Raw genomic sequence first — 22,042 nt, 5'->3', positions numbered from 1 at the left:
TTCCAATGCAAATTCAGGAGCAAGGCTGTATCTCTACAGCTTCCCTGACACACCCACACATTGTTCTCCAGGAACAGGATGTGAGAAAATTAACAGTAACATGAATAATACTTTTTTCTACTTGTTTGCTTAAAAGATAAAAAAAAATAAAAGATGAAAAGATTACTCCTAAGAAAATAAGTTATGCTTTATTCACATCCCCTTCTGCAATCTATTGTGTCTCGCTCTGTGAATTCTGAAGCTTGATACATACACGTTGGATCTTCAGAATCCTTCAATCTGAAGAGAAAACACAAAGCTGTTGGCCTTGTATTTTAACTTCATGTACTCACGCCCCCAAATAATTGCTCTACATGAAACCTGGACAAAATGTGTTGGGATTTTTTCCCACATCAGTTAAGAATACACCAAAACCTTCTAATCCTAACACGCAATGCCAAACACAACAGGTACGTAGGAGGATGTTGTAAGACTGCACAGCCGACGCTGTTGGAATAACCACCCATGACTAACAAGTCTTATCCTTGCCAGCTTCAGCAGTGATGGATTTTTTTCCCCTCTAGAAAGTCGCACCCCTTTCATCATTTTGCCAGAGGATGGCAAAAACCTGCCCCTGACAGCCCTGTCTTTCAGGTAAGTAATGTACAGACAGATAAACATTTCACTTTTATCTGTGGCCTAAAGCTCAGAAGTTGAGCAAAAACACCATTTTATAAACTGAGGGATCGGGACCTGAAATAGGAGCGCATTCCCTCGGTCTTTCAAGAGCACTTTAATTCCTGGGCTTTTCTTTTTAACTCTTATATTCTGTGCAGAGGCTTGAGCTGGGGCCCTAAAGGACAACGACAAATTTACAGCCATCCCAGCAGGCACAGCACCAAGCTATGGGATCTGTATTACATACATGAAATGACTGAAATGATAAAGATCAGCCTGCTTTCTCTCCACCCTGCCACTACACTGCCAGTGTTATTGGGCTCCAGCACTTTGAGAACTTGCTTTCCTCTGCTTCCTGGCAAGCAAAAAACACGCCGCTCCATTTTATGTCCATCTTTTCCACATCTTTCACCACATTCTCATAACGCATACACCAAAATTCAGAAGGATATTATTAGATGAAGGAAAACGTATCCAGCCAACCTCGGATCCCATAAAATACCACCCATAATTGGCATTCTCTAAGAAATCCTTTTCCCTAGGAAGCAAGGATGACTCCCCCAGGATTCTAGTAAGGGAGTTAGCCCTACAGGTGCATTTTAGCCAATGACCCTGCAGCAACAGCCATTTTCATTTAAAGGATCCCTCTGCATATCTCCAGCAAATAAGTGAGCTATTGGCAGATCGCTCCTGCAATTTCATATTATAGTTCAAAAGAAAGGAAGGTCAGCAAGTAGAATAAACAAAAAGGGAATGGCCCCATTCCACAACCACCTGCGCAGATTTTGGCTCAAGTAAAAGCCATTTAATAAAAACATGAGCTTTTCTTAATTTTGGGACATTTGAGACACTACACTCCTTTGGCTTCTGTCGAAGCAAGAAGCTGAAATTAAAAAGAGGATTACAGAAGAGACTTACTTCCTTGGAGTTTTGTGCCATTGTTTGTATTTCGTATCAACTGGAAAGCCTTTTGAAATCCTATTGCATGCTGTGTGGGGCTGTCAGATGACTTTATACTGCTAACGAAGGTGGACATCTTCCTTTTTGTCTCACTAGTGGCAGGAGACAGAAACGTCTTATAGCACTGATCCAGAGAGCAGGTTCTTACTGTGTCTGCCACGGTTAACACAGAGATCTTGAAAGAGAAGAAACTATATTGGATTATCTTAGCAATTATAATTCTTTACGAACCAATATAGAAAACACAATGATAAGCCAACTGAAGAGATTCTGTGGATTTAAAATTCAATTGTTAAGAAATAAATGCTTGAGGCATAAATCCATCAGATTTGAAAAGGATTAGACTTATGGCGGTTTCTAGAAAAAGAGACTTGGGTCTTTGTTTCTCAGCTGAAGTCAGCATCACACTGCTCACACATAATAGCTGCTACAGTGTTCTGGGCAGAAACCTCAGTGGACTGGGGATATCTGAGCACAAAATCAGCCAGCAGCATTTCCAGCAAATCCTTGGGCTCCTTCACAGGAATGGAGGGCGCACAGAAAATGGAAGAAGAAAACCCCTTAGGAAGTTTTCACAGGAGAAGCATTACAGTTTTTTAATGTTTCAATCAAAGCAAGCCAAATCTACCATCAATTTTAATTCTGTAAATAAGTTACGGCATGTAGTGGCAGCATTCGCATTAATATACATTCAACATATCGGTCTTATTAAGCCAGTGGCATACCTTGTTATATGTTATGACTGATGCAAGAAAGTCATAGAATAAAGCAGTAATTATTTACTTGTATAACAGGTTTCATAACCACTGAGCTAGTGACCAAGTAATCTCTCTCTCAAATTCATTTTCTACACTGCAGGTCTATATTCAGACAAGCATGTTTGACACTTACATTTAAATACTATTAATTCTGCTGAACTATAAGCATTTTTGGGGTATCTTCCAAACATTATAACATATGTTTCACTCTTGTGTAACAGCAGAATAAATCAATCAAAGCAATCTCTTACTTCAAAAGCCATCAAGCTCAGAGTGTGGTTCTCCTAATCTCACACTGTATCGCACTGCTGACCAGTGCCTACACTCTGTGCCAAGACAAATGAGCATTTAAGGCTTACTCAGAAACAAGATTTTGCTTTAGATCAGTGGTTTTCACTTTTTTCAGCCTCAAGATGCCCAAATGCTTCCACCATAGTAACGCAGGCTCCTGAACACGAGTTCAAGTCTTCTTCGCTCATTAGAGGCAGACCACAAATCCCCACGAGTCCATGGACCACAAGCTAAAACATACTGCTTTGGCTGAAGGTACCAAGCATAGTACAAAAAAACAAAGAAAATACAGTCACTGCATACAGAAAACTCACCTTATCATGCTCATCTATAGAGCTCAGGATGACCTGAGCGGCATCTTTGGCAATCTGAAGCTGTGTTTCTGTGACTGAAGCTCCATGGTCCACAATGACAACAATATGCTTGGATTGAGGTCGAACAGTAGAAACATAGACAGGCCTGAAGGAGAATGGAATGCAAACCAACGGCATGACTCATCATTCCCACTAAAGTGCTTGTAAGTAAAATAGAATTGAAAACAAAAACACCCCCATGAAGAAACAATAAAATGCAAAAGGAATTTTGGATTTTATGGAAGTTTCATACAAGACCAGATGAGGACATGAACCCATAGAAAAGGCCCTCATTCCTACTTTCTTTTGCTTTTAACCCAAGTCTGGTGTCAGATCCTTCTCCCTGCATCACAGCAGCTGCTTTCAGCTAGAAATAAACAACTTTGCTAAAGTAGCAGCATACCTGGGACTCCTGTTTGCAGAACTTACACCAGGCTTTGGACTGAGCATGGCAAGCAAGAACTGCTTCATGATCAACACTGAGTGCCAGGAATATTACTCACATTAGAAAGTGAGCGCAATGGTTGGTATTTGTTGGTAATGTAACAAGTAAAAACCTGTGTGCCCATGTAGAGCTGTATTAGCATATGGAGCTTGGTTTATTTTAATAAGAGAAGGCTTCTGGCCAAGTAAGGGTTTTCTCTTGGTGCCCTGGAGGATTTCACACAGGTTATGCTCCACAACCTCAGGCCTGTGCAGTCTGCCTGCGTGGATCCATCTGCCTCACCCCTGGTCAGGGCTCTCAGTACTGTGTGCTGCTATTTGTGCTAACATCAAAAACCACAGTTGCAGTGAAGCGATGCTCAGATGTAGTCCAGTACTGTGAGGTATGTGTGAAAGATTTCACAAGCTCTATTGCCAAGGTTTCAACATGGAACAAATTAAAAGGAACTTCACCAAGAAGAGAGAGGAAAAGAAGACAGAACTCTCTTCCCACTCTAGCCTAGACCCAAAACTACACACAGTCAAGTGCTCCGGGCACTGCTGTTATTATGTCAAAGACACTGGAAACTTATCAACAGTCAAGGAAATGCAGAAGGTTTTAGACAAGGCACTGCAGCAAATAGCTGGCACAAATCAGTTCTAAATCGCAGAACAGCCTGCAGCTCTTCACTGGTCCTAATACCTAGAACTTAAATAGCATGTTTGATCTTCAAAGCACTCAGCATTAACTAATTAATCTGTCCAAACTACCCTCTAAGGTAAATGCTAGCAATAAAATAAAAAAAGTTCTCATTAATTAATGGAGAAACTAAGCCCACAATTAGGTGACTTGTATGAAATCACCAATGGGTTTAGCATCAAAATTCTGACAGAGACTTCCCAGCTCTCACATCCTCATGTCACACCTTTCCAAGACCAAGGCAAACTTAATCAAGCCCAAGCTTCAAGCTTTGATGATATGCAGAAGATAGCACCTGTAAACATCTGATTGCTCAACACTGTCAGCAGACCCAAGCACTGCTTGCTCTCTGTGCATTCAGCTGTGTGGAAATGTACTTGAATGGGTTAATGCTTCCCTTCCGGATTAACTGGTACAATTAACTAATGCGTGACTAGAACTTTCTCTCCTGACTTTCTCAGAAAAATCCACTTGATCCATACGCATAATATTGGCAGCAAAGGCCAGGGAAGAAATAGCAAACCACAACCGCTTTGCTGCATGACTACAGAGTAGGCAGGTTATTACCCCGAGCAGGAAAACCACGTCACCACTCAATCCTTTTTTCCTACAATTTTCTGAGTGGAAACAGAAAATGTTCACTATTGCTGCTTCCCAGCTGCCCGTGATGGTGCAGGCCGCAGAAGTGCTCCTGCCCACAGCCCTTCCAAGCTGTCACCCTTCCAGCACCCTTTCCCAAAGCACCGTGCCTGCCCAATAATGTGCTTATTACTTTGTTAATAGCGACTGACCATGAGCCAAATACAAATCAAATCTTGCCTGTGGGCTGACCAACAGTTTACAGATGACGGATACTTACAACTTGTTTGATTCGGGTGACCTGAGGAACCTGTACACAATTTTATTTTACTTCAGTTTCTTAAAAATGAAAAACAAACCTAAGAAAAACTGGGGTACTCCAATAGAGGCTGGTCATGAAAGCTGTTGGCGTGTAAAAGCAAAACACTGGAAGCTGTTTAGGGATGCAGTCCTTGTGCCACATCCACTAAAGGGGAGGGGTCACGTCATACCTGCTGCGGTGCTCGTAGCTGCCTTTGCACCGGAACTTGTGGGCTGGGAAAACGGTGAAAATGCCTTCTTCTGAGCTGAAATACTGCCATTTGATCCCAGGGTTTGACTTCAGGTTATCAGCAAGAACTGAAAGTTGGACAGGAAAAAGTGTGGTTACAAACAGAGGTGAGACTTGGAGGCATGATGAACGCCTCACAGCTACTTGGAGAAGAAGCAGGGTCTGTCTCACAACCAACCACAGGCAGCTCCAACTGACGGCCAGAGCTTCACATCTACTTCACAAACAGTTCAAGTCCTTTAGAAACCTAACGTGAGATGTGATAGGTATGGGTTAATATCATGACAGTTTTGAATCTCTGAAGTATAACCAGGACCAAAGAAGCCAAGGCAGGTGAAAGGAAGGAAGAGATTAAAGCAACCATATTTTATATACACACACAATGATAAACACAATAGAGCTTTAAAAAAGATTTAAAATAAATAAATAAAAGTTTAAAAAACCCGCACTGTTAAAAAAAATTATATGTTTATTACATTGAGGTAACCCCAGAATAAAAAATAGGTTTTTGCTGCTTACACCTCTGTAACCTCATCCATTAATATTACCTATTCTGGCACCTGTTAAAAAACATGTCTACATGAAGCATGTGATGTACAGTTCTGCACCTTCTATTGAGCATCTTGCTTTCAGTATTCCTCTTTGGAGGGAGACCCAAAATAACCCAGACAGCTTCATCTCCTGGATCTCATTCTTTATCAAACACCCCAATGTTGGGGTTGGAAATCACTTCAGGGCACATCTCAAACCTCAGCCAAATCTCCCTACAACAAAACACCCGAGCAGCCTATGGTTTCAGTTCACATCCACAGCAGTTTAGCACTTTCTCAAGTTTCCTAGACTGTCTGCAGCCAGGATGATCTCCCAGCATTCAGCTCAGAGCAATTACCCTGTAAAAACCACTATCTTTGTTCCCCCTCTTCTGCTGCAGCTGTTTATATTTCCACAGTGCCCACCAGTCCCAGTGACAGCCACAGCTACTTTGAGCAACCCCTGCTTCGAAGAAGTTGCTGCCTGATGGGATGAGATGAGGAAGAGAACCAAAGAAGGAACAGAAGAACATGGCATCTGATTCCCACACAGATGTCTGAGCTCATTTCTCTCTGCCCTGAGCAGAGGTAACATCAGCCCGGTGATGCTTAAGAGCATGCACTGCTTTTCTCAAGAACTTCACAGAATGGCCTGGGTTGGAAGGGAACCCAAGGATCATGAAGTTCCAATCCTCCCACTGCAGGCAGGCCACAAACCTCCACATTGAATACCAGCCCAGGCTGCCCAGAGCCCATCCAACCTGGCCCCAAACTGTTTTAGGGATGGGACATCCGCTGCCTCTCTGGGCAGCTATTCCAGCACCTCACCACTCTCTTGGTAAAGAACTTCCCTTTTCCATGCATTGGAAGGAAGCACCCATGATCCTGCAAGCAGAAGTCCAACCAATTTGCAAATACCATTTGTTTCACTCAGTCTCTCACTAAATCGAAGTCCTCATTTTGGATTCACACATGAGATGAAGCAATCTACTTTTCTCATTTTCTGGTGCTTTCCAGTCCTTCTGGCAAGTACAACCATCTCCCCATCTCCCCACTGTAATACAAATTACAAACTGTTCGGTGTTACTGACTACATGTAATAATTTGTTCACTTTTAAACTGAACATCAGCACTAAATCAAGGCCCAGACTCGATATCACACTGCTTGGAGGAAGGCAAAATCTAAGCCTAAATGCAAAGATCTCAGTGATACCCTTAACTGGGGGCACAACCTGAGGATACACGTGCCCAGCAGCACCAAAGTGCTGCAAAGCCAGTGCCCCTTCACTACCATGAGGCACCAGCTGACCCCAAATTGCTGCAGCCAGACGCAGTTGGGGAGTATTAGCATGAGAGCATTTGAATCGTTGTTCTAATTATAAATATCTAAGAAGGCAAAAAGGACTTTTAGAAAGAAAGTCCTGTGTGATAGTTTATAAAACTTCAAAGGGAATGCGATATGATAACACTTAGCACTTCTAGATACCACTTTACATCTTCAAAGGATAGTCAAATCATTAACTAATTAATCTTCAAAGAGAAGCACAAACAGTAAAAAAAAAAAAGAAAGAAAAAAAAAAAGCAAAGGAACTGCTGAACATAACTAACTGCTCATTATAAAGGAGTTTCTTACAGTCCTCTTTCTTCACCATCACATCTATGGAGCTATAAGACCTCACAGCTTCCTCCATGCAAAAGAAGATGAATTTTCGGAGTAACACACACAGTGCAGTTCTTTCCAAGAGAAACCTCCATTAAAAATAACAATTCTGAAGATATTTCAGTGCTCCTCAGAAATGACAGCAGGCAGCAAACATGCTCATGTTATATTTATACCCTAATTCTCCAGACCCACTCTCCTGACCCAGCATTTTCTGATTCTAACTGTATTCTGGCTCACGTGCTCTCACCAGAAATAAAAGATCCAGTTAAAATTCTGCTGATGGCATGAGCCTGGCGTGAGGCCACCTCGCTCTTGAGGAGCTGTTTAGGCTCTGAAGGGCAAAGAGGTAACAAACCCTTCATTTACAGACCTTCTACCTTAAAAGGACTCGAGCAGATGGGAAGTACTTGGAGGGGGTGCTAACCCAAATACTTTCACCCAGCCTACCTATCATTTCCAAGTATAGCAACACAAGGAGCACGACCACGGCACTCCACGTTTCGAATAACCTAGTGTCACAGGTGGGATGTGACAACAAGGCCTTGAACAGAGACCTGGTCCCATCCGCTCATCTTCCTGGGGAAGAGCATTCTGCCATAAAGCTGCCTGACTTGCAACAGACATTTGTGTATTTTGGAGGCCGAGAACATGAAATATTTACCGGTTCTCTGTTTATCCTAAAAGATAAAGAATGAGGAATCTGATAACATAAAGCACTGGTGCAGTGTACAAGTGTATTGTTTAATAAGTAAAGGGCCATTCATACGGTGAGGACAGATCTCTTAATCTAACTGGCTGGAGCCCGTGATTCCATCTAAAGAATAAAAACTCTCTCCCTATCTGTTTTGTAGTAATGGCTAAAAAGTAATCCAAATGGAAAACTCAAGCCAACATAAAACAAGCTGTTTCCAAGACTAACAAGACCAAATGAAAAACAAAAACAAAAACCCCACCTAAACTCAAGAAAAAAAGTGACAAAAGGAGGATATCTGAAGGGCTGCAAGAAATGCATCTATTTTTTTCCGCCTCCTCCCTTCCCCTATGGTTATATTTCCTATGGTATACAATTCCAATAGAGAAAAATTGCACCAAAAAAAATGTGTTGATTATTGAAAGTTTTCTGAGCTATACTTATCCGTTTTAACAAATGGTTCTGCCTAGAAACCCAGCCTGCTCTCTGCACCAGGGGCTCTCCATGGTTTGGGTCTTGTGGCTTGCCTGGAGCCTGCGGTGCAGATTCCATTCCCTTCCAACATCTACAAGTTCCCCACTCCAACCCCACTTTCTTACATTGTGCATGGAGCCAGCCAAGATTAACATTTAAAGAACAGAGATTGAGGCCAAGCATAGCTGAGCTTAAATTTATGTTTGACCAAGAGCTTTTTATAGGACAGATTATTTCGTAGGCAAAACTTAGGCAGGGAAAAGGAGATACCCATGGGAATTGTTTTATATTGAGAATGAAATGATCAGCCCATTCAGGAAGACATGCTGGCAGATGGACTGGCCAGCCTACTTACAGAAACTGTGGACAAATGAGAGCAGAGCACAGGAGCTCCTGATTTTGGTGCTAGGGGAGCAGAGGACTTTCAAACCTTTTCCCTAGAAGGTCTGACCATTGTGGGGTCCCCCCCAGTATATGTGTCCAGTGGAAGAATCAGCATGGCTCAATCTGGGGGAAGCTGAGGGCTGCCCAGCCAGCCTAAAATCTGAATGAGCAAAGTGAGGCAGGAGAAAAAATACATGATCCAAACAACCTGAAGCACCAGCAGCTCTCTTAGGAGGCCTCTCAGTGCAGGAAAACACTTCAGCTAGAGTCTGGACTCAAACTGCAATAGATATTCCCACTCGTGCTGCATGGGGATACTGAAGAGGAGAGCAGGAAAAATCAGGCAGACCTTTTGTTGCTTGATCTTCATCCTCTTTCAAAGTGAGTTTTAGTTTAGAAATAACAAACACATTTACATAGCTTCACTCAGAAACAGCTCCTGCACAAAGTGCCCTCTCCTGTGTGCATCCTCTAAGGTAAATGGTACTACAGAACTGTGCTATGAGCCAGGAAGAGGTTGTTTCAAGAGAGAGAGGTGACAAAAGCTACGTACTTCTAAAAACATTAGAGGAGAGGACTGAGGGAAATCATCGCTTGCAAGTCACCTACAGCAAAGCTCAGGTTTCACCACATGTGTACTCATCAGCTGCCAATCCTCAAAGAAACCTCTTGCTACTCCGTTTCAGTCTTTCCATTCCATTTTTCTCTCAAGGGCATCTTCTGGCAGTAGAAAAGGTCCCACCAAAGGCTGGGCTTGAGAGCTGCTAACTTGAAAGCAGCTAGCGTGCATAACTTCAGGATAGAAAGCACCACAGAAATGATGGTGATGAGACATATACCAGGAAATCAACTTGTTTGCCCAGCAAAGACGCGCTGTACAGTGCATGGGATGGAAAGGAACCTGTGGGGGCTGATGTGAGCTGGCTTTTTTTTTTTGCTAAATAAAAAACAACCAAAGCCAACACAACACAACCAAATGACATCTACTATCCAAATCTACAGTGTTCTCTAATTTACAGCACTATTCATCATAAAAAGTTGAGAAGCAAGATAAAGCAGCTAGACAAAAACACTAGCAAGGAACCTGAAAGGCAGGTATTAATGCAAGGCGCTCGTGTAAAAAATGAAGGAAAATAAATAAAACTGTGGCACACTGGAGAAACAAAAGCTTAATTTTGCTCAGGGATAAATCACATGGATTTGGTTCTAAAGCACACTCCTTGCTCTTGAAGTGTGTCAAGGCAATGAATGAGTTGACAGTGAAGACAGAAATGCTCTGACAAAGAAAGGAAACATTTCAGAATGTCCCTATATTTTGCAGTCTTTGCAAACACAACCTCACATTAGCTGAACAGGGCTAAGAAGATCAGAGAAACTTCTGTGCTTGGCCTCATCAAGAGCTGACACCACTGATGCCAAAGCAGACATGCCTAGGAAGGAAAGTACCTTGGAAGGAAGAAACGAAGAAAAAAGTGCATAAACCACAACAAAATTATCCACGGTAGGCTGGAATCGAATCTTCATGGCATTTTCATAAAGTACTTAAGGCTAAGGGCATTACTTTAGGTATCATCTTTCAATCATGAAATCTCAAATTAAGAGCACTGTGACAGTTTCAAGGAGAAATAAAAGCCTGTTGCTATGGCAATCAGTGCTAATTCCCTATGCCAAGGAAATGTTACAGCCCAGTGGAAAAAAGTCTATAACAGAAGGAAAATACCCCAAACTCTACTACTTACCAGAATTTAAATCACGTCCAGGATTGAAGGCTCTGCTGTTGACAGTGGTGGACAGTCGATCACAGCTAATTGTCCTGGAAACGTTGGTGTTAAAATTGCCATCGAATCTGAAACGACAACAGCAACCTATTAAACATACACAGCTTTTGCTATGGACATAAATATTATGAAGGTTCAATGAGAAATAGTTACTAGTTTAGAAACTCCAACATTACACGTATTTTAAGGGCCCATAAAAAAGTGTGAAACCCAAGACCAGAGGACTGAAAACTCATCACAGTTGGACTGTATCTGCTCTCTACCACGGTAGGTTGCATTTTTTCCTTGAGGTGTTGCTTCGCAACTATGATCATGAGAGACTGAACTATTTCATCTAGATTAGTAGAGGTTCCAGCTTGAGATACATGCACAGCATCTAGGCATGCCATCAGAACCTGCCTCTTCTTGTGGCTGAACCTTCACCAGTGTAAGTATTTCCTCATTCACCTTTTAAAATACTATACCAAGTATCTTGGAAGAAAAGGATTTCTTCTTTGAGTCCTTAGGAAAAAAATCTAGGAGTCTGAGCAACACTAAGTGTATTTTTTGAGTAGTAACACTAAAGGGCTCTAAGTAACTATAAACATTTCTGAAGCTCTCAAAGACTTAAAGGTAGTTTACATAGACCAAATTTACTCATTAATATCTTTCTGACATTGAGCATTTGATGCCATTTGACTTACAGTGATTATTCTGGGGCTTCAAAAACTACCTGCCTCCTCTAAAAGATTTTTCTACCATCAATCTACTTCTGAGCAATGACAAGAAACTGCAAGCAAGACCTGCAGAAGATCATGTTCTGAATGAGGATCCTTGCTGCAATGCTGGCTGTTAAGAAGCAAGTCCTGGGGAGAAACTGGGCAGAGTCGGAGTTTGTTCAATGCTGTCAAGACTACAATAGCAAATGATAAAATATATCTACATCAAAAGATCCCGAGCAACTTGATAAATACCAACAGCACCTCAATAACTTACATATGTGCATACAGCCCTCACCCAGAGCCATCCTAATGCTTTCACTTTAGCTCAAAGCACATACACACTGAAGACACACTAAACATTCTTAATTTAGTTGCTGTCAACTGCACACAGATGCTTAACCAGTTATGTTTTTCCATACACATGTACACATGCGTATATAAACATATCTACAAACATCTGTGTGTGTACTATAACACAGCAGAAGCCCAAAATACTGGGTGAAAGCTGACACAGGAAACAAACACCATTCTTAAGGCTGAAAACTGTAACTGACAAATTGAATTTCAGAAAGCTGCATCAAGTATGGAGCCCAGTAAAACACAGCAAGGTGGATCGCCTCATTCTGGCCTCGTAGGGCACTTCGTGGGCTTCCTAGACACAAACAGATAATAAAACAACGTGCTTCTAAATCATCCCATTAAAACAACAATTAACAGAAACAAAAACTGAGGCCACAGACAGATGGAACTGGTTACTGCAAGGAAATGTCATGTTCTGACTGCAGGAAGCAAGTCTTTTAAAGCTGACTAAATCCCTCCTACTCCAGTATCTTTTCTTTCAGTCCTGTTGTTCAAAGCCCTTTCCTCCTAAAGGAATGAAGCAGCTGCCCCAGGACAACCAAACAGAGGACCTGCTGTCAGCCCATCTCTTGGCTATGGGATACTCACATGTGGGACACAGCAGAACCTTGTATGACTTAGAGGAGATCTGTGAAGACTGAGGAAAAGTATTTGTTGGTAGGCTTAAGATCACCACTCCTGTATATAAGTGAATGCACTTGCAGAAATGTTGGTATCACAAAACCAAACAGTCACTACTGAAACAGACATAGGAGCTCACAGAGATTGCAGGCTGGCATCCTCCACACCACACATGCCAGCACAACCACACTGAAGGCTGGGCCGCTTCAAGCAGAGGCTTAGCTTCCAAGCAGAGTGCAGCACAGCCTTCCCCACGTTCAGAAGTGTGCTCTTCAAGTGGAGGAGTCATTTCCTGAGAGCTCAGGAGTGCACTCCTGAATGATTTCCTGATTCACAAATAACCAGTCCTTTATGCAAACACACAACAAAACCACAGACACTTCCTCGGCCTTTGCATCAGGTTAAATGCGATGCTGCAGAGTCACAAGAAGCCCGGTTTTATTATGTGGCTCGAGCTCAAGAGAGCAGAGGCTCTTTTCAAAGAAAACCTAATCAAATTTAATATTTGAATATGCAAAAAGAATTAATCATTATTGATTACTATTTGTTACCGTTATAGTGTCTCCATTGTAGCATGGAAGCAACAATGAAAACAGTGTCTCCTTAAGCTGGCAAGCTGCTAAGTCATTTTCATCAATATTCATTAACACTGTACACATTTTAATGTAATGGCATTAGTCATAAAAGTGATGAATGAGTCAGTGCACAAAGTTACTGAGGGACCAACGCTTCATGACCCCCTCTGAAACTCCATACAGGCAACCCTTTAAGTATTACTAAGAATAGCGACTGCTTAAACATAGCTCTAACATACAAAATACTGAAAAGATACATTTCTTGGCATTGAAAATCACCACATAGATACAAATATGCACAGAGTGAACATTTTTGCTATTTTCTCTCTATTTCAGCACAGAATGTACAGAGGGAGTCCTGGAGCAGTGGGACACAAATGGGTTTTCTCTCCTCTCTCTGCAATATTTCCCACACCTCAGTCCTTCAACAGCCACATCAATGCACACAAACACAATCTGCTCCTACCCAGCAAGCAGAAATGGAGCTCATTCTTCTATTGGATAACAAGTCTTAGGACTGAGATTAATTAGTAAAGGATGGGCTTCACATGGTACATGTTCATCTTTGAGCAAAACGAGCTAGACATTGCAAATTACACATCTCAGTGCTAGAGAAATATTTCCAAGGGAGAACCCTGGACAAACTTTCGGGGAAAGATAATGACTTTTCAGGATGTTAGCTAATTGCCCCAGTGCTCCCATCAAAACCAATTAGCGACAGCAGCAGGATACATCATTAGCAACTAACATTATTCACATCTCAATAAATGCCGAGTTTTAATTCAAAATCACCTGGAATTTTCCTCTGCTCTTACATTACATCCCAAATCACCTCTCACACTCACTCAGAACAGCACTTGCATCATGCTATGCAGCTCTCACACCACTGGCTGTGAGTTACCCATGGGGAGGTTGCATCTCTCTGGGTTTAAAATGTTGACTGTTCTGCTCCATTGCCTCCTTACACTCTCAAAGCTGCCGAGCTGCATTTCACATCAATTCATCGTGGCAGACCTTAGCACAGGGTTTTGAGCAGTTGACCATTAGGTCCATTTCTGGCCCACTTCTGGGAAGGCAAAAACAGAAGAACTGACCACAGTAGCGTCCTCAAGCCACAGCCACCTCTTGCTGCCCTGCCTCAGCCTGTTTGCATTGCTCCTCTTGCTCAAGCATGCTAAAGCACTTCAGTGCAGGAATTGACACAGGGAAGTCCCTCCGCTTTTGTTGGTGAGTGTTCTGTTGCCCATTAGGACAAGGAAGGGACAGATGACTAACTGATCAGTAGCAGAGCTGGGAAAAGAGCAGAGAAGTCCTGCAGCCTAGGAAAGCCCTCCTTTCTCATACTACAGCATACATGTAGCAGAAGGAGAATAAAGTTAAGGGGAAGGTGGCATAAATAAAACATGCAGAAGAGGAATTTTTTATAAGGCCATGAATTAAACACCAGCCCTCAGACAGAGCTGTCATCCCCCGCTCTGAGCTGAGCAGGTATCTGCTTGCCGGCTGCAGCCGGGTGCAGCTCACCTTGGAATGCCTTGTTTTGCATCCTGCTGAATACAGCCAGATCTGCTGCACACAGACCCAGAGGAGAGCAGCTCCTGGCACAGGTGCAGGCACTCGGGAAGCCCAGAACAGAACCTGGAGAGGCAGCACTGAGGCAAGCTGATGCTTCAACATTCACATTCATTTTAATCACAGCAGAGAATTTCCCACATGCTTCTTACAGCTGCTCTCAGCTGTTTCAGTTATGTGCTGTTGAACAGTTTGGTGATCATCAATATTAAAGCAACAATTAAACCCAAAGCCTCAGCACTGCAATGGGTGTTTGCAGTGACCACTGCTTTCCCTGGCTGTACCTTTCCTGCTGTTTACATACAAGTTCCATGCAGTGTATGTACACGCAGGGCACATTTTCTACAGTTGTGCACACCTTCACATCATTTCTTTTGGAAGAAGTGACTTCAGGTTTGTATTTCAGGGTTTACAGGCAAGCATTGCTCTCTGTATGAGGGCGACCATTGCTCTCCATATGAGGAAGGCTGCATTTTTAACAGCATTTCTCACTTCTGCCAGCAGAAAAGAACAGATTGGGCAAAGTGAGCAACAGAGCCATCTGACCGATGCCGCTTTTGGAATCTGGCTCCAAAGCTTACAGTGCCACAGCCAACTCAACAGACGTCCTCCAAAATCCTCACCAGGAAAACAAATAAATAAAAGAACCCACAACGCTATGTTTAGATGTAATTAGTTTTTGTACTTACTCAAACAAGAGGATAAAAACCCCAAAACATTGGCTGAAATTCAGTTTCAAGACCAGCCCTGTTTCCCCCACCCTCCTCTCCTTAAAAATCCCTTCCTTCTGGATTCACTTTAATGAACAACCGATCGAAACTGCATCCCGAGGGAGCAAACAGAGCAGCGACTCCCACTTTGATCTCTTCCCCATGGAGAAACGCACTCCCTGCCTGGCTTGCAAGATGTTCACTTGATTGACGTTTGCTCTGATGTACAAACTGCTTTGAACTTCAGACATTTAATTCCCATCAGGCTGCACTCATTTTTATTCTCCTTCAACAGGATTTACAAGCAGGAGATCAGCAAATGCAGAAGATAAAATAAATTTGCAGGAGCTTTGAATCTCACATCAAAACAGCGTTCAAGTGAGCTCCAATTGGATTTTGTTTGGCCTGAATTTGCAGTGTAAATCAGCCTCTTTTGTACAGTTTCAGTCTGGGGACAAATAAGGGAGCAGTGCACAGAAATGACGTCTGAGCAGTGACCGAGGGGCTCTCATTGTTCTGAACCTCATTTTGTTCTGTCCTGTTCCATCCATACCAATTTCAGGACAATTTTAGTGCACAAATGGAATGATGGAAGCTCAGTGAAAATCTGGCATTCTGTTTTAGATTCTCAGCTAAGCACATCTTCCTTATAGTAGAAGATCCTCACTCGTGTTCTATGTGCTAAAATCCTCAGACACAGTAGGAACCACAAACTCAAATAGGATGTTGGGCAAACAGCTCTTGTATAATCAGTTCCATTAACAAGGTTGATGACTCCGCTCACCAGTTTCTTAGGGCAAGGCACAGAAGTTGTTCTAATTACTTCAAGTCCTGCTTGCAAAAATCCAAGCATATTTGCATGTAAAGCGTTTTTAGCCATTTCTTAAACCATTTCCTGCTGCAGTTCCTGAACAAAACAAGGTGCCACAATTTGCCCCATGTACAAGCCTGCATTTCCTAGAAACCCACACTCATTACTGCAGACACTCCATAAGAAGAGGAAACGCATCTTAAATTTCCTTCAGCATGGCCCACCCACTTCTGCTTTGAAAGTGCAGCTCTTAAGATATTGCAGCAACTGAATGGATCCCCGTTATCTCTCACTTGACTGCTCAGAGAGGAAAGATAAACACTGAAGGAGCTGCGATAAAACTGCATTAGCAAATATTTAACCATCTGTTTAAAAAAGGAAAATCCAGACCACTTCTGAAGGCGGCACCGTAGTCTGGGAGTAAATGATTTTCAAACATAGGTTTGTAAATTCACTTAGTCAGTCAGCTCTGCTATGGGTGCGTAACACAGCCCCGCCAACAAATGTTTCTCCATTCCATCTCCTTTCGTAAGTTTAGATAAAACACATTCCTTGGGCACTTATCAGTATTGTGAAGTGAGGAACAAAACCAGATTTCCAGCTGCCTCAAAACACATACGTTAGCAGTAAAGCATTATCTGCATAGCAGTGTGCATCCCCAGGAGACCTGCAACCATCTTTCACAGACGCCAGCAGTGGAACCCACCTCTGGTCTCAGGGGGAAAGGAGATGGGGGGACATGCTTTGGTAAACCAGAAGAGCGTCAACATGTGGTTAAATGTTTGCTGAATTAAGACCTATGGAAGCATCACTTACAGAACGGCTCAACAGCCACCAGCTGCACTGCCACATCAAGTAGATCTACCATATTTAGTTTATTAATTCTCACTATTTTCCATAGCAAGTCAGTGCCACTGCACAAACCCACCTTGGTGGAGAGGACAAGTGCATGACTGATGGTACAGACACCAGTTTGGATGCTGTATGTTGGGTACAGTATGGCAACCAAAAGCAGCCCAGTCAGCCTGCTTGCTCACTCTGATTCAGAGCAGCATGTGTCTCACCATGGGCTGAAACGCAGCTGCATGGAAACCTACCCACTGGGGCTCTTCATCACAGAAGCCAACATCACATAATGGCAATAAAATAAATGTTTTCCTTATCATATCTCACTGCTCCACTGAACAAGCACTTTAAGCGCCAAGTTCGTTTTATGTTCCAGCTTGTGCTTTGTTGGTTCTGTTTCATATCATTTATTTACAGTCACAGAGTGTGGTATCCTCTATCCTCACAGTTTATCTCAAGCAACACAGCAAGCTGTCTTGTAAGCCAGAGCTCAGATTTTCAAGACGAATACAAGCACACACAAGGCCACAAGGATAATTTTGTTAATGCTAACAACAAATAAGATTATTTTGAGTTCTTTTTCTGGTGGCTTGGTAACTTCATTTGCTTTAGTTCTCTAGGGAATATTTCATTATCTCCACTTCATACAGACTAACAAAATTGCGTAGCAATAGAACTTTCAAACAAACAAAGATATTTGGAGAAGAAAAATGTAGAGAAAACCACTTTAAATTATAGCACTCTAATAACCTTGGGCACAGCTTACCAACAGAACAATAAGCAGATAAGTCTTATTTTAATGGGTAGTAACATGCAATCAAATAACATGAAGGACATTTGAGGGGTTTTTCCACTCCTCTCAAAGCGTTCAGGTTATTCCAGATGGACAGAAACAAGGTGCCAGAGTTTTTAGTGAGATCACATCCTTTCACAAAACAGCATCTTGCATTTTGGTATCTCAGTGACTGAATTGGAAGAGAAGCCTTTCAACCACTCACATGGGCATACAAGACAGTGAGAAAAGCAAACTGACAGATGAACAACCACCCCCTTCCACATGAACAACTCCACCTTTAATCAAGCCAAGTAACTAAATAATGAAAATAGTGTTATAGAGCCCAGATGAGGGACCCTGCCAATAGAAAAGCCATGTCTATACTTTGCAAGCTGTGGCCTCCTGTTCATTTTTTGTATTGCTTTAGTTGATGGATTCTCATGCCAGTCCACCATAAGAAAAGAAACTTCTGAGGATAAATCATTTTGACGGACAATGTGAAAAGAAATTCATGAAAGTTTCCAGGCTAAGAGCACAGATCATTTTTTATTAAAAATTATGCAATCCTGACAAGAGGATTATAAATTTCCTCATTCCTCCTTTTCCTCACCCCTTGCTTTCAAGTGTTACTGCTGATGGCCAGCCCTGCACAGAGACACCAGGCAGCTGAAAGGTGTTCATCCTCAATTCATCCCTGACCTTTCTGCCAGGAGCCTGGCCATTTAGCACTAGCATTCTATGTGGCCACTCTGTCCAGTAGGAACTGCACTGAGACCACCAGACCTACCCCACAGCCACAACCAAACAGAGAGGTACAGGTTTCTTTGGAGCCACCTTATGCTAAACTCTATCCAGGTTTCTTCCTTTTGAGCCAATCAAAATAAACAAAAGCTGAAGAAGCCTTTCTCTTCAGGCACAGGTTCACACAGTATATTTGAATGCACTGAGCATCTTAAAACTGTGCACAAACAAAGGTTAATGCCACGCTTCAGGAAAGATGAAAGAATGCTGACTCTAAGAGCCAAGCTATCTTATAAAGCCAAATTACAGATCTTTTTAATATTTATTACCCAAATTACCTTCTTCTCTAAAATGTTTTTAAATCAGAGTGAGAATAAACAATGAAAATTTATTCTGTAATCAAAGTTTGCTGTGTATAACAAATGATGGGAATGTGACTCTTGTTCTTTTCAAGCACATATGGAAGTGAAGCATTTAAAATGTTGATTGTTTAAAAGAAATAATTACACCGTTATTGGAAGAATCAGACCTTCTGTCACACCTACAATTAGGAAACACAAAGGAGTTCCTGTAAACATGGAACATAATATAAGATGATTAAAGACAACCAACTGCCTGGATTATCAAAACTCTTGCATTTCTAAGCAAAACAAATTGAAAATGAACCAACTTGGTTTCCAAGCAATGTACTTAGTTTCTGTACATCTCTGTGTATCAAACAGCAGCAAATCAACTTGACTAAGCTGTAATGCAATACCTCTAGCATGTGATGGGCTGACCAACTCATGATCTTGGCTTCTGAACTTCAAAGGAAAAGTCTCATGACCAGCTTCAGAAGAGTTACCCAGGCTAAGCAGCGTCTCAGTGCAAAACAGGTACCCCGCACACAGACTCATTCTGTATAAAAGTCTATTTCATTCAGTTAAAATTTGAACAACCTTTTTTTTTTGTTGTTTAAGCAGAGTTCAGACCTTGTTAATAGCTCCTCATTGAAACGCACACAGAGGGGACAGCCTAAGGAGCATGTCCGGAGTACTGCCTTCCTGCTTTCCTCAGCTATCAAGAGTGGAAGAGAAATACACACTATTTTTGCAAAACAAATACCTCCCTCTTTTTTTCTTCGCAGGTTAAATGACAACATCAGTAACTTCAGAATGTAATACTTACTCCATCATAGATGGTGGAATAGTGCAGCAGTCCTGGATTGCAGTCAGTGGCGATGTGAGGTGAGCAGTGTATGATGCTTCTACTACTTGCTTGTTACGATTCACAACGTCCAAGTAACGATTAAACTTCTCACGGATTTTTTTTGCCAACTGAAAAAAAGCAAGAAGGAGTAAAATGAACATTCACCCAGTTTCTTTGTAATACTACGTTCCTTAATAACAAACTTGAATGGAAAGGAAAACCTACACATGTTAAAAGCTAATAGTTGTCTGCCTTGTCATTGTACTCCCTGTTTTGTCGGCTTGAGGCACTGCCAAGTCATGTAATTTGTAGTATTGGCCACAGAAAACAGTACACACAACAAAATACATTTACCATCCAGCAGTGGGTACTTGAACACTGCTCTCCGCATGCACAAAGAGTGAAATTTCCTTCTGCTCTTTAAGGAGTAGAGCCTTGATCTGGCTCTACCCATCCCACTGTGCTCACTGCTGGAGCTCTCCAGCATGATGCTCTTTGAGGCCTGATGAAGAGGAGATGGCCCAAAGACAACCTAAAGACCACAAACGGGAGCCTAAGAACAGCCCCAATAGTAACCTTACAGGAAACTTCACCCCAAAAGTTATCCTTCTATGAAAACATAGTTAAATATTGCACTGTTTCAGGAGCAACCAGCTAATGGCACTGTCAGTGCACCAAATGTATTTAGGAGAACAAGCTCAGGATCCAGACATCCCCAAAGAAAGCCATGAACATTTTCTCTTGACCAACAGTCTCCTTGGGCAGGAGGATCTGTGCAGATGTATTCCACAATTCCTTTCACATAGTTCTCTTCAGTGCAGTTTGGGCAAACAAACCCTCCCAGTTCTTGCATCTATCCTAGCAGCTCCTGCTGCTTTCCATGGCTGGAGCTGAGCACCTTCAAGGTGATTTTCTATACTCAGTTAGCAGCTCACCATAAGCCGCAGCTCTTTAACTTCAGACAAAAAAATAAAATAAAATAAAATAATTTTAAAAATCTGTAATTAATACTATATAATAAAAATAAGAGAATAGAGAAAAACTAATTTGCAATAAATAAATAAGGAATGACAAAAAACAAATTCTAACTTTATCATAGAACAGCTTGGGCTCGAATGGATCTCAAGGATCATGAAGCTCCAACCCCTCTGCTGCAAGCAGGGCCACCAGCTTTTATATCTAATACCAGACCAGGCTGCCCAGGGCCCCATCCAACCTGGCCTTGAACACCTCCAGGGATGGGGCACTCCGTCTTTAGAAATAGCTAATCCCTAACTTTAGAATTAACTGATTTGAGCACTTCTCTTCAATAGCAGGGCTGTGGAAGCTGCTCTGCTGTCGGGTAAGGGCTTGCTGGTGTTCACAGCACACTTGCCTAATGACTGTGCAGGGGGAAATTAGAAGGGAAGTATCTGCGGCTGCTATTTGATCAGATGTGAGAGTAAACATGGTCACCAGGGAGCACTGGGTTTTGCAAGGAATGTTTACTAGGGCTATTGCTCCTTGTCTTTCATTCAAAGTGAGGGCTAAGTGAACTACATCAGGCATACACACAGTTCACTCTGGTGCACCCAGTGCACTTCTCATACCAACATACCTCTTGAGCATTCACCAACCATAGCATACTGCAATGCTGAATACTTGGAAATATTTCATTTTCTCCGTTTCTTTAACACACTTTCTTGGTTTCTCCATTTTAACCACCAAATGAGAAAGAGTTTGCTGAAAAAGCGACCGCAAGAACTTCAGCAGCAGAACGAAACCACCATGGAGCATCAGAACACAAGGGCTCTCACTTGGGATTGCTACTTTTCCCTGATAAGTAAATGCTGCACAAAGTGAGATTCAGGTACTGATGAGTTTTCACATTCAGGTGGAACAAAGAGAGCACCCACGCCCTGAGTTCAGCCTACTGATAGGAGCAATCTGCTGGCAGAGGAGCCACTAAAGAGCTTAGTGCCTGAGCTGCACCTCCCAGCTAAAACCTTTCAATGGCTCAGAGTCAGTGTGTCATGTTTATTGAATGGGCCCCAGCACTTCAGCCACACACATTTCATCAGTGAGGGAACCCAGGCTGCCCACACCACACACAGGCGAGGATGGCAGGATGGAACCGGGCTCATCTGAGTGCCCTGAAAAATGCCACACTCCAACAGTGAGAAAATAACCTTCCAGCAACCAGAGCACATAAAGAACAGCTGACTCAAAACCAGCCAACAACAGCAACGTGATCCAAAAGGAATTCTTTCATTGAGGATTGGTCACAAAGCATGGACCGTATTAAGACTCAAAGGACAACACATCAACCAGCCAAACAGTTAAGAAGAACCCAAAACCTGGCTTTAATTCTT

The 22,042-nt window shown here is 42.3% G+C and overlaps 1 protein-coding gene across 1 annotated transcript in view; it reads right to left on the bottom strand.

Moving 5' to 3' along the window:
- Nucleotides 1-22,042, bottom strand: part of CACHD1 (cache domain containing 1) — an 82,443-nt gene that overhangs the window by 24,748 nt on the left and 35,653 nt on the right. The window contains exons 3-7 of the mRNA XM_072343499.1: nt 19,671-19,819; nt 10,753-10,859; nt 5,213-5,339; nt 2,981-3,125; nt 1,576-1,792 (exon numbers count right to left, since the gene is read on the bottom strand). Of these exons, the coding sequence (XP_072199600.1) occupies nt 1,576-1,792; nt 2,981-3,125; nt 5,213-5,339; nt 10,753-10,859; nt 19,671-19,819 (745 nt within the window). The remainder of the gene's footprint in view (nt 1-1,575; nt 1,793-2,980; nt 3,126-5,212; nt 5,340-10,752; nt 10,860-19,670; nt 19,820-22,042) is intronic.

This window comes from Excalfactoria chinensis, chromosome 8, assembly GCF_039878825.1.
Source record: "Excalfactoria chinensis isolate bCotChi1 chromosome 8, bCotChi1.hap2, whole genome shotgun sequence".
Classification (NCBI taxonomy): Eukaryota; Metazoa; Chordata; class Aves; order Galliformes; family Phasianidae; genus Excalfactoria; species Excalfactoria chinensis.
This window is presented reverse-complemented; position numbering and strand designations above follow the sequence as displayed.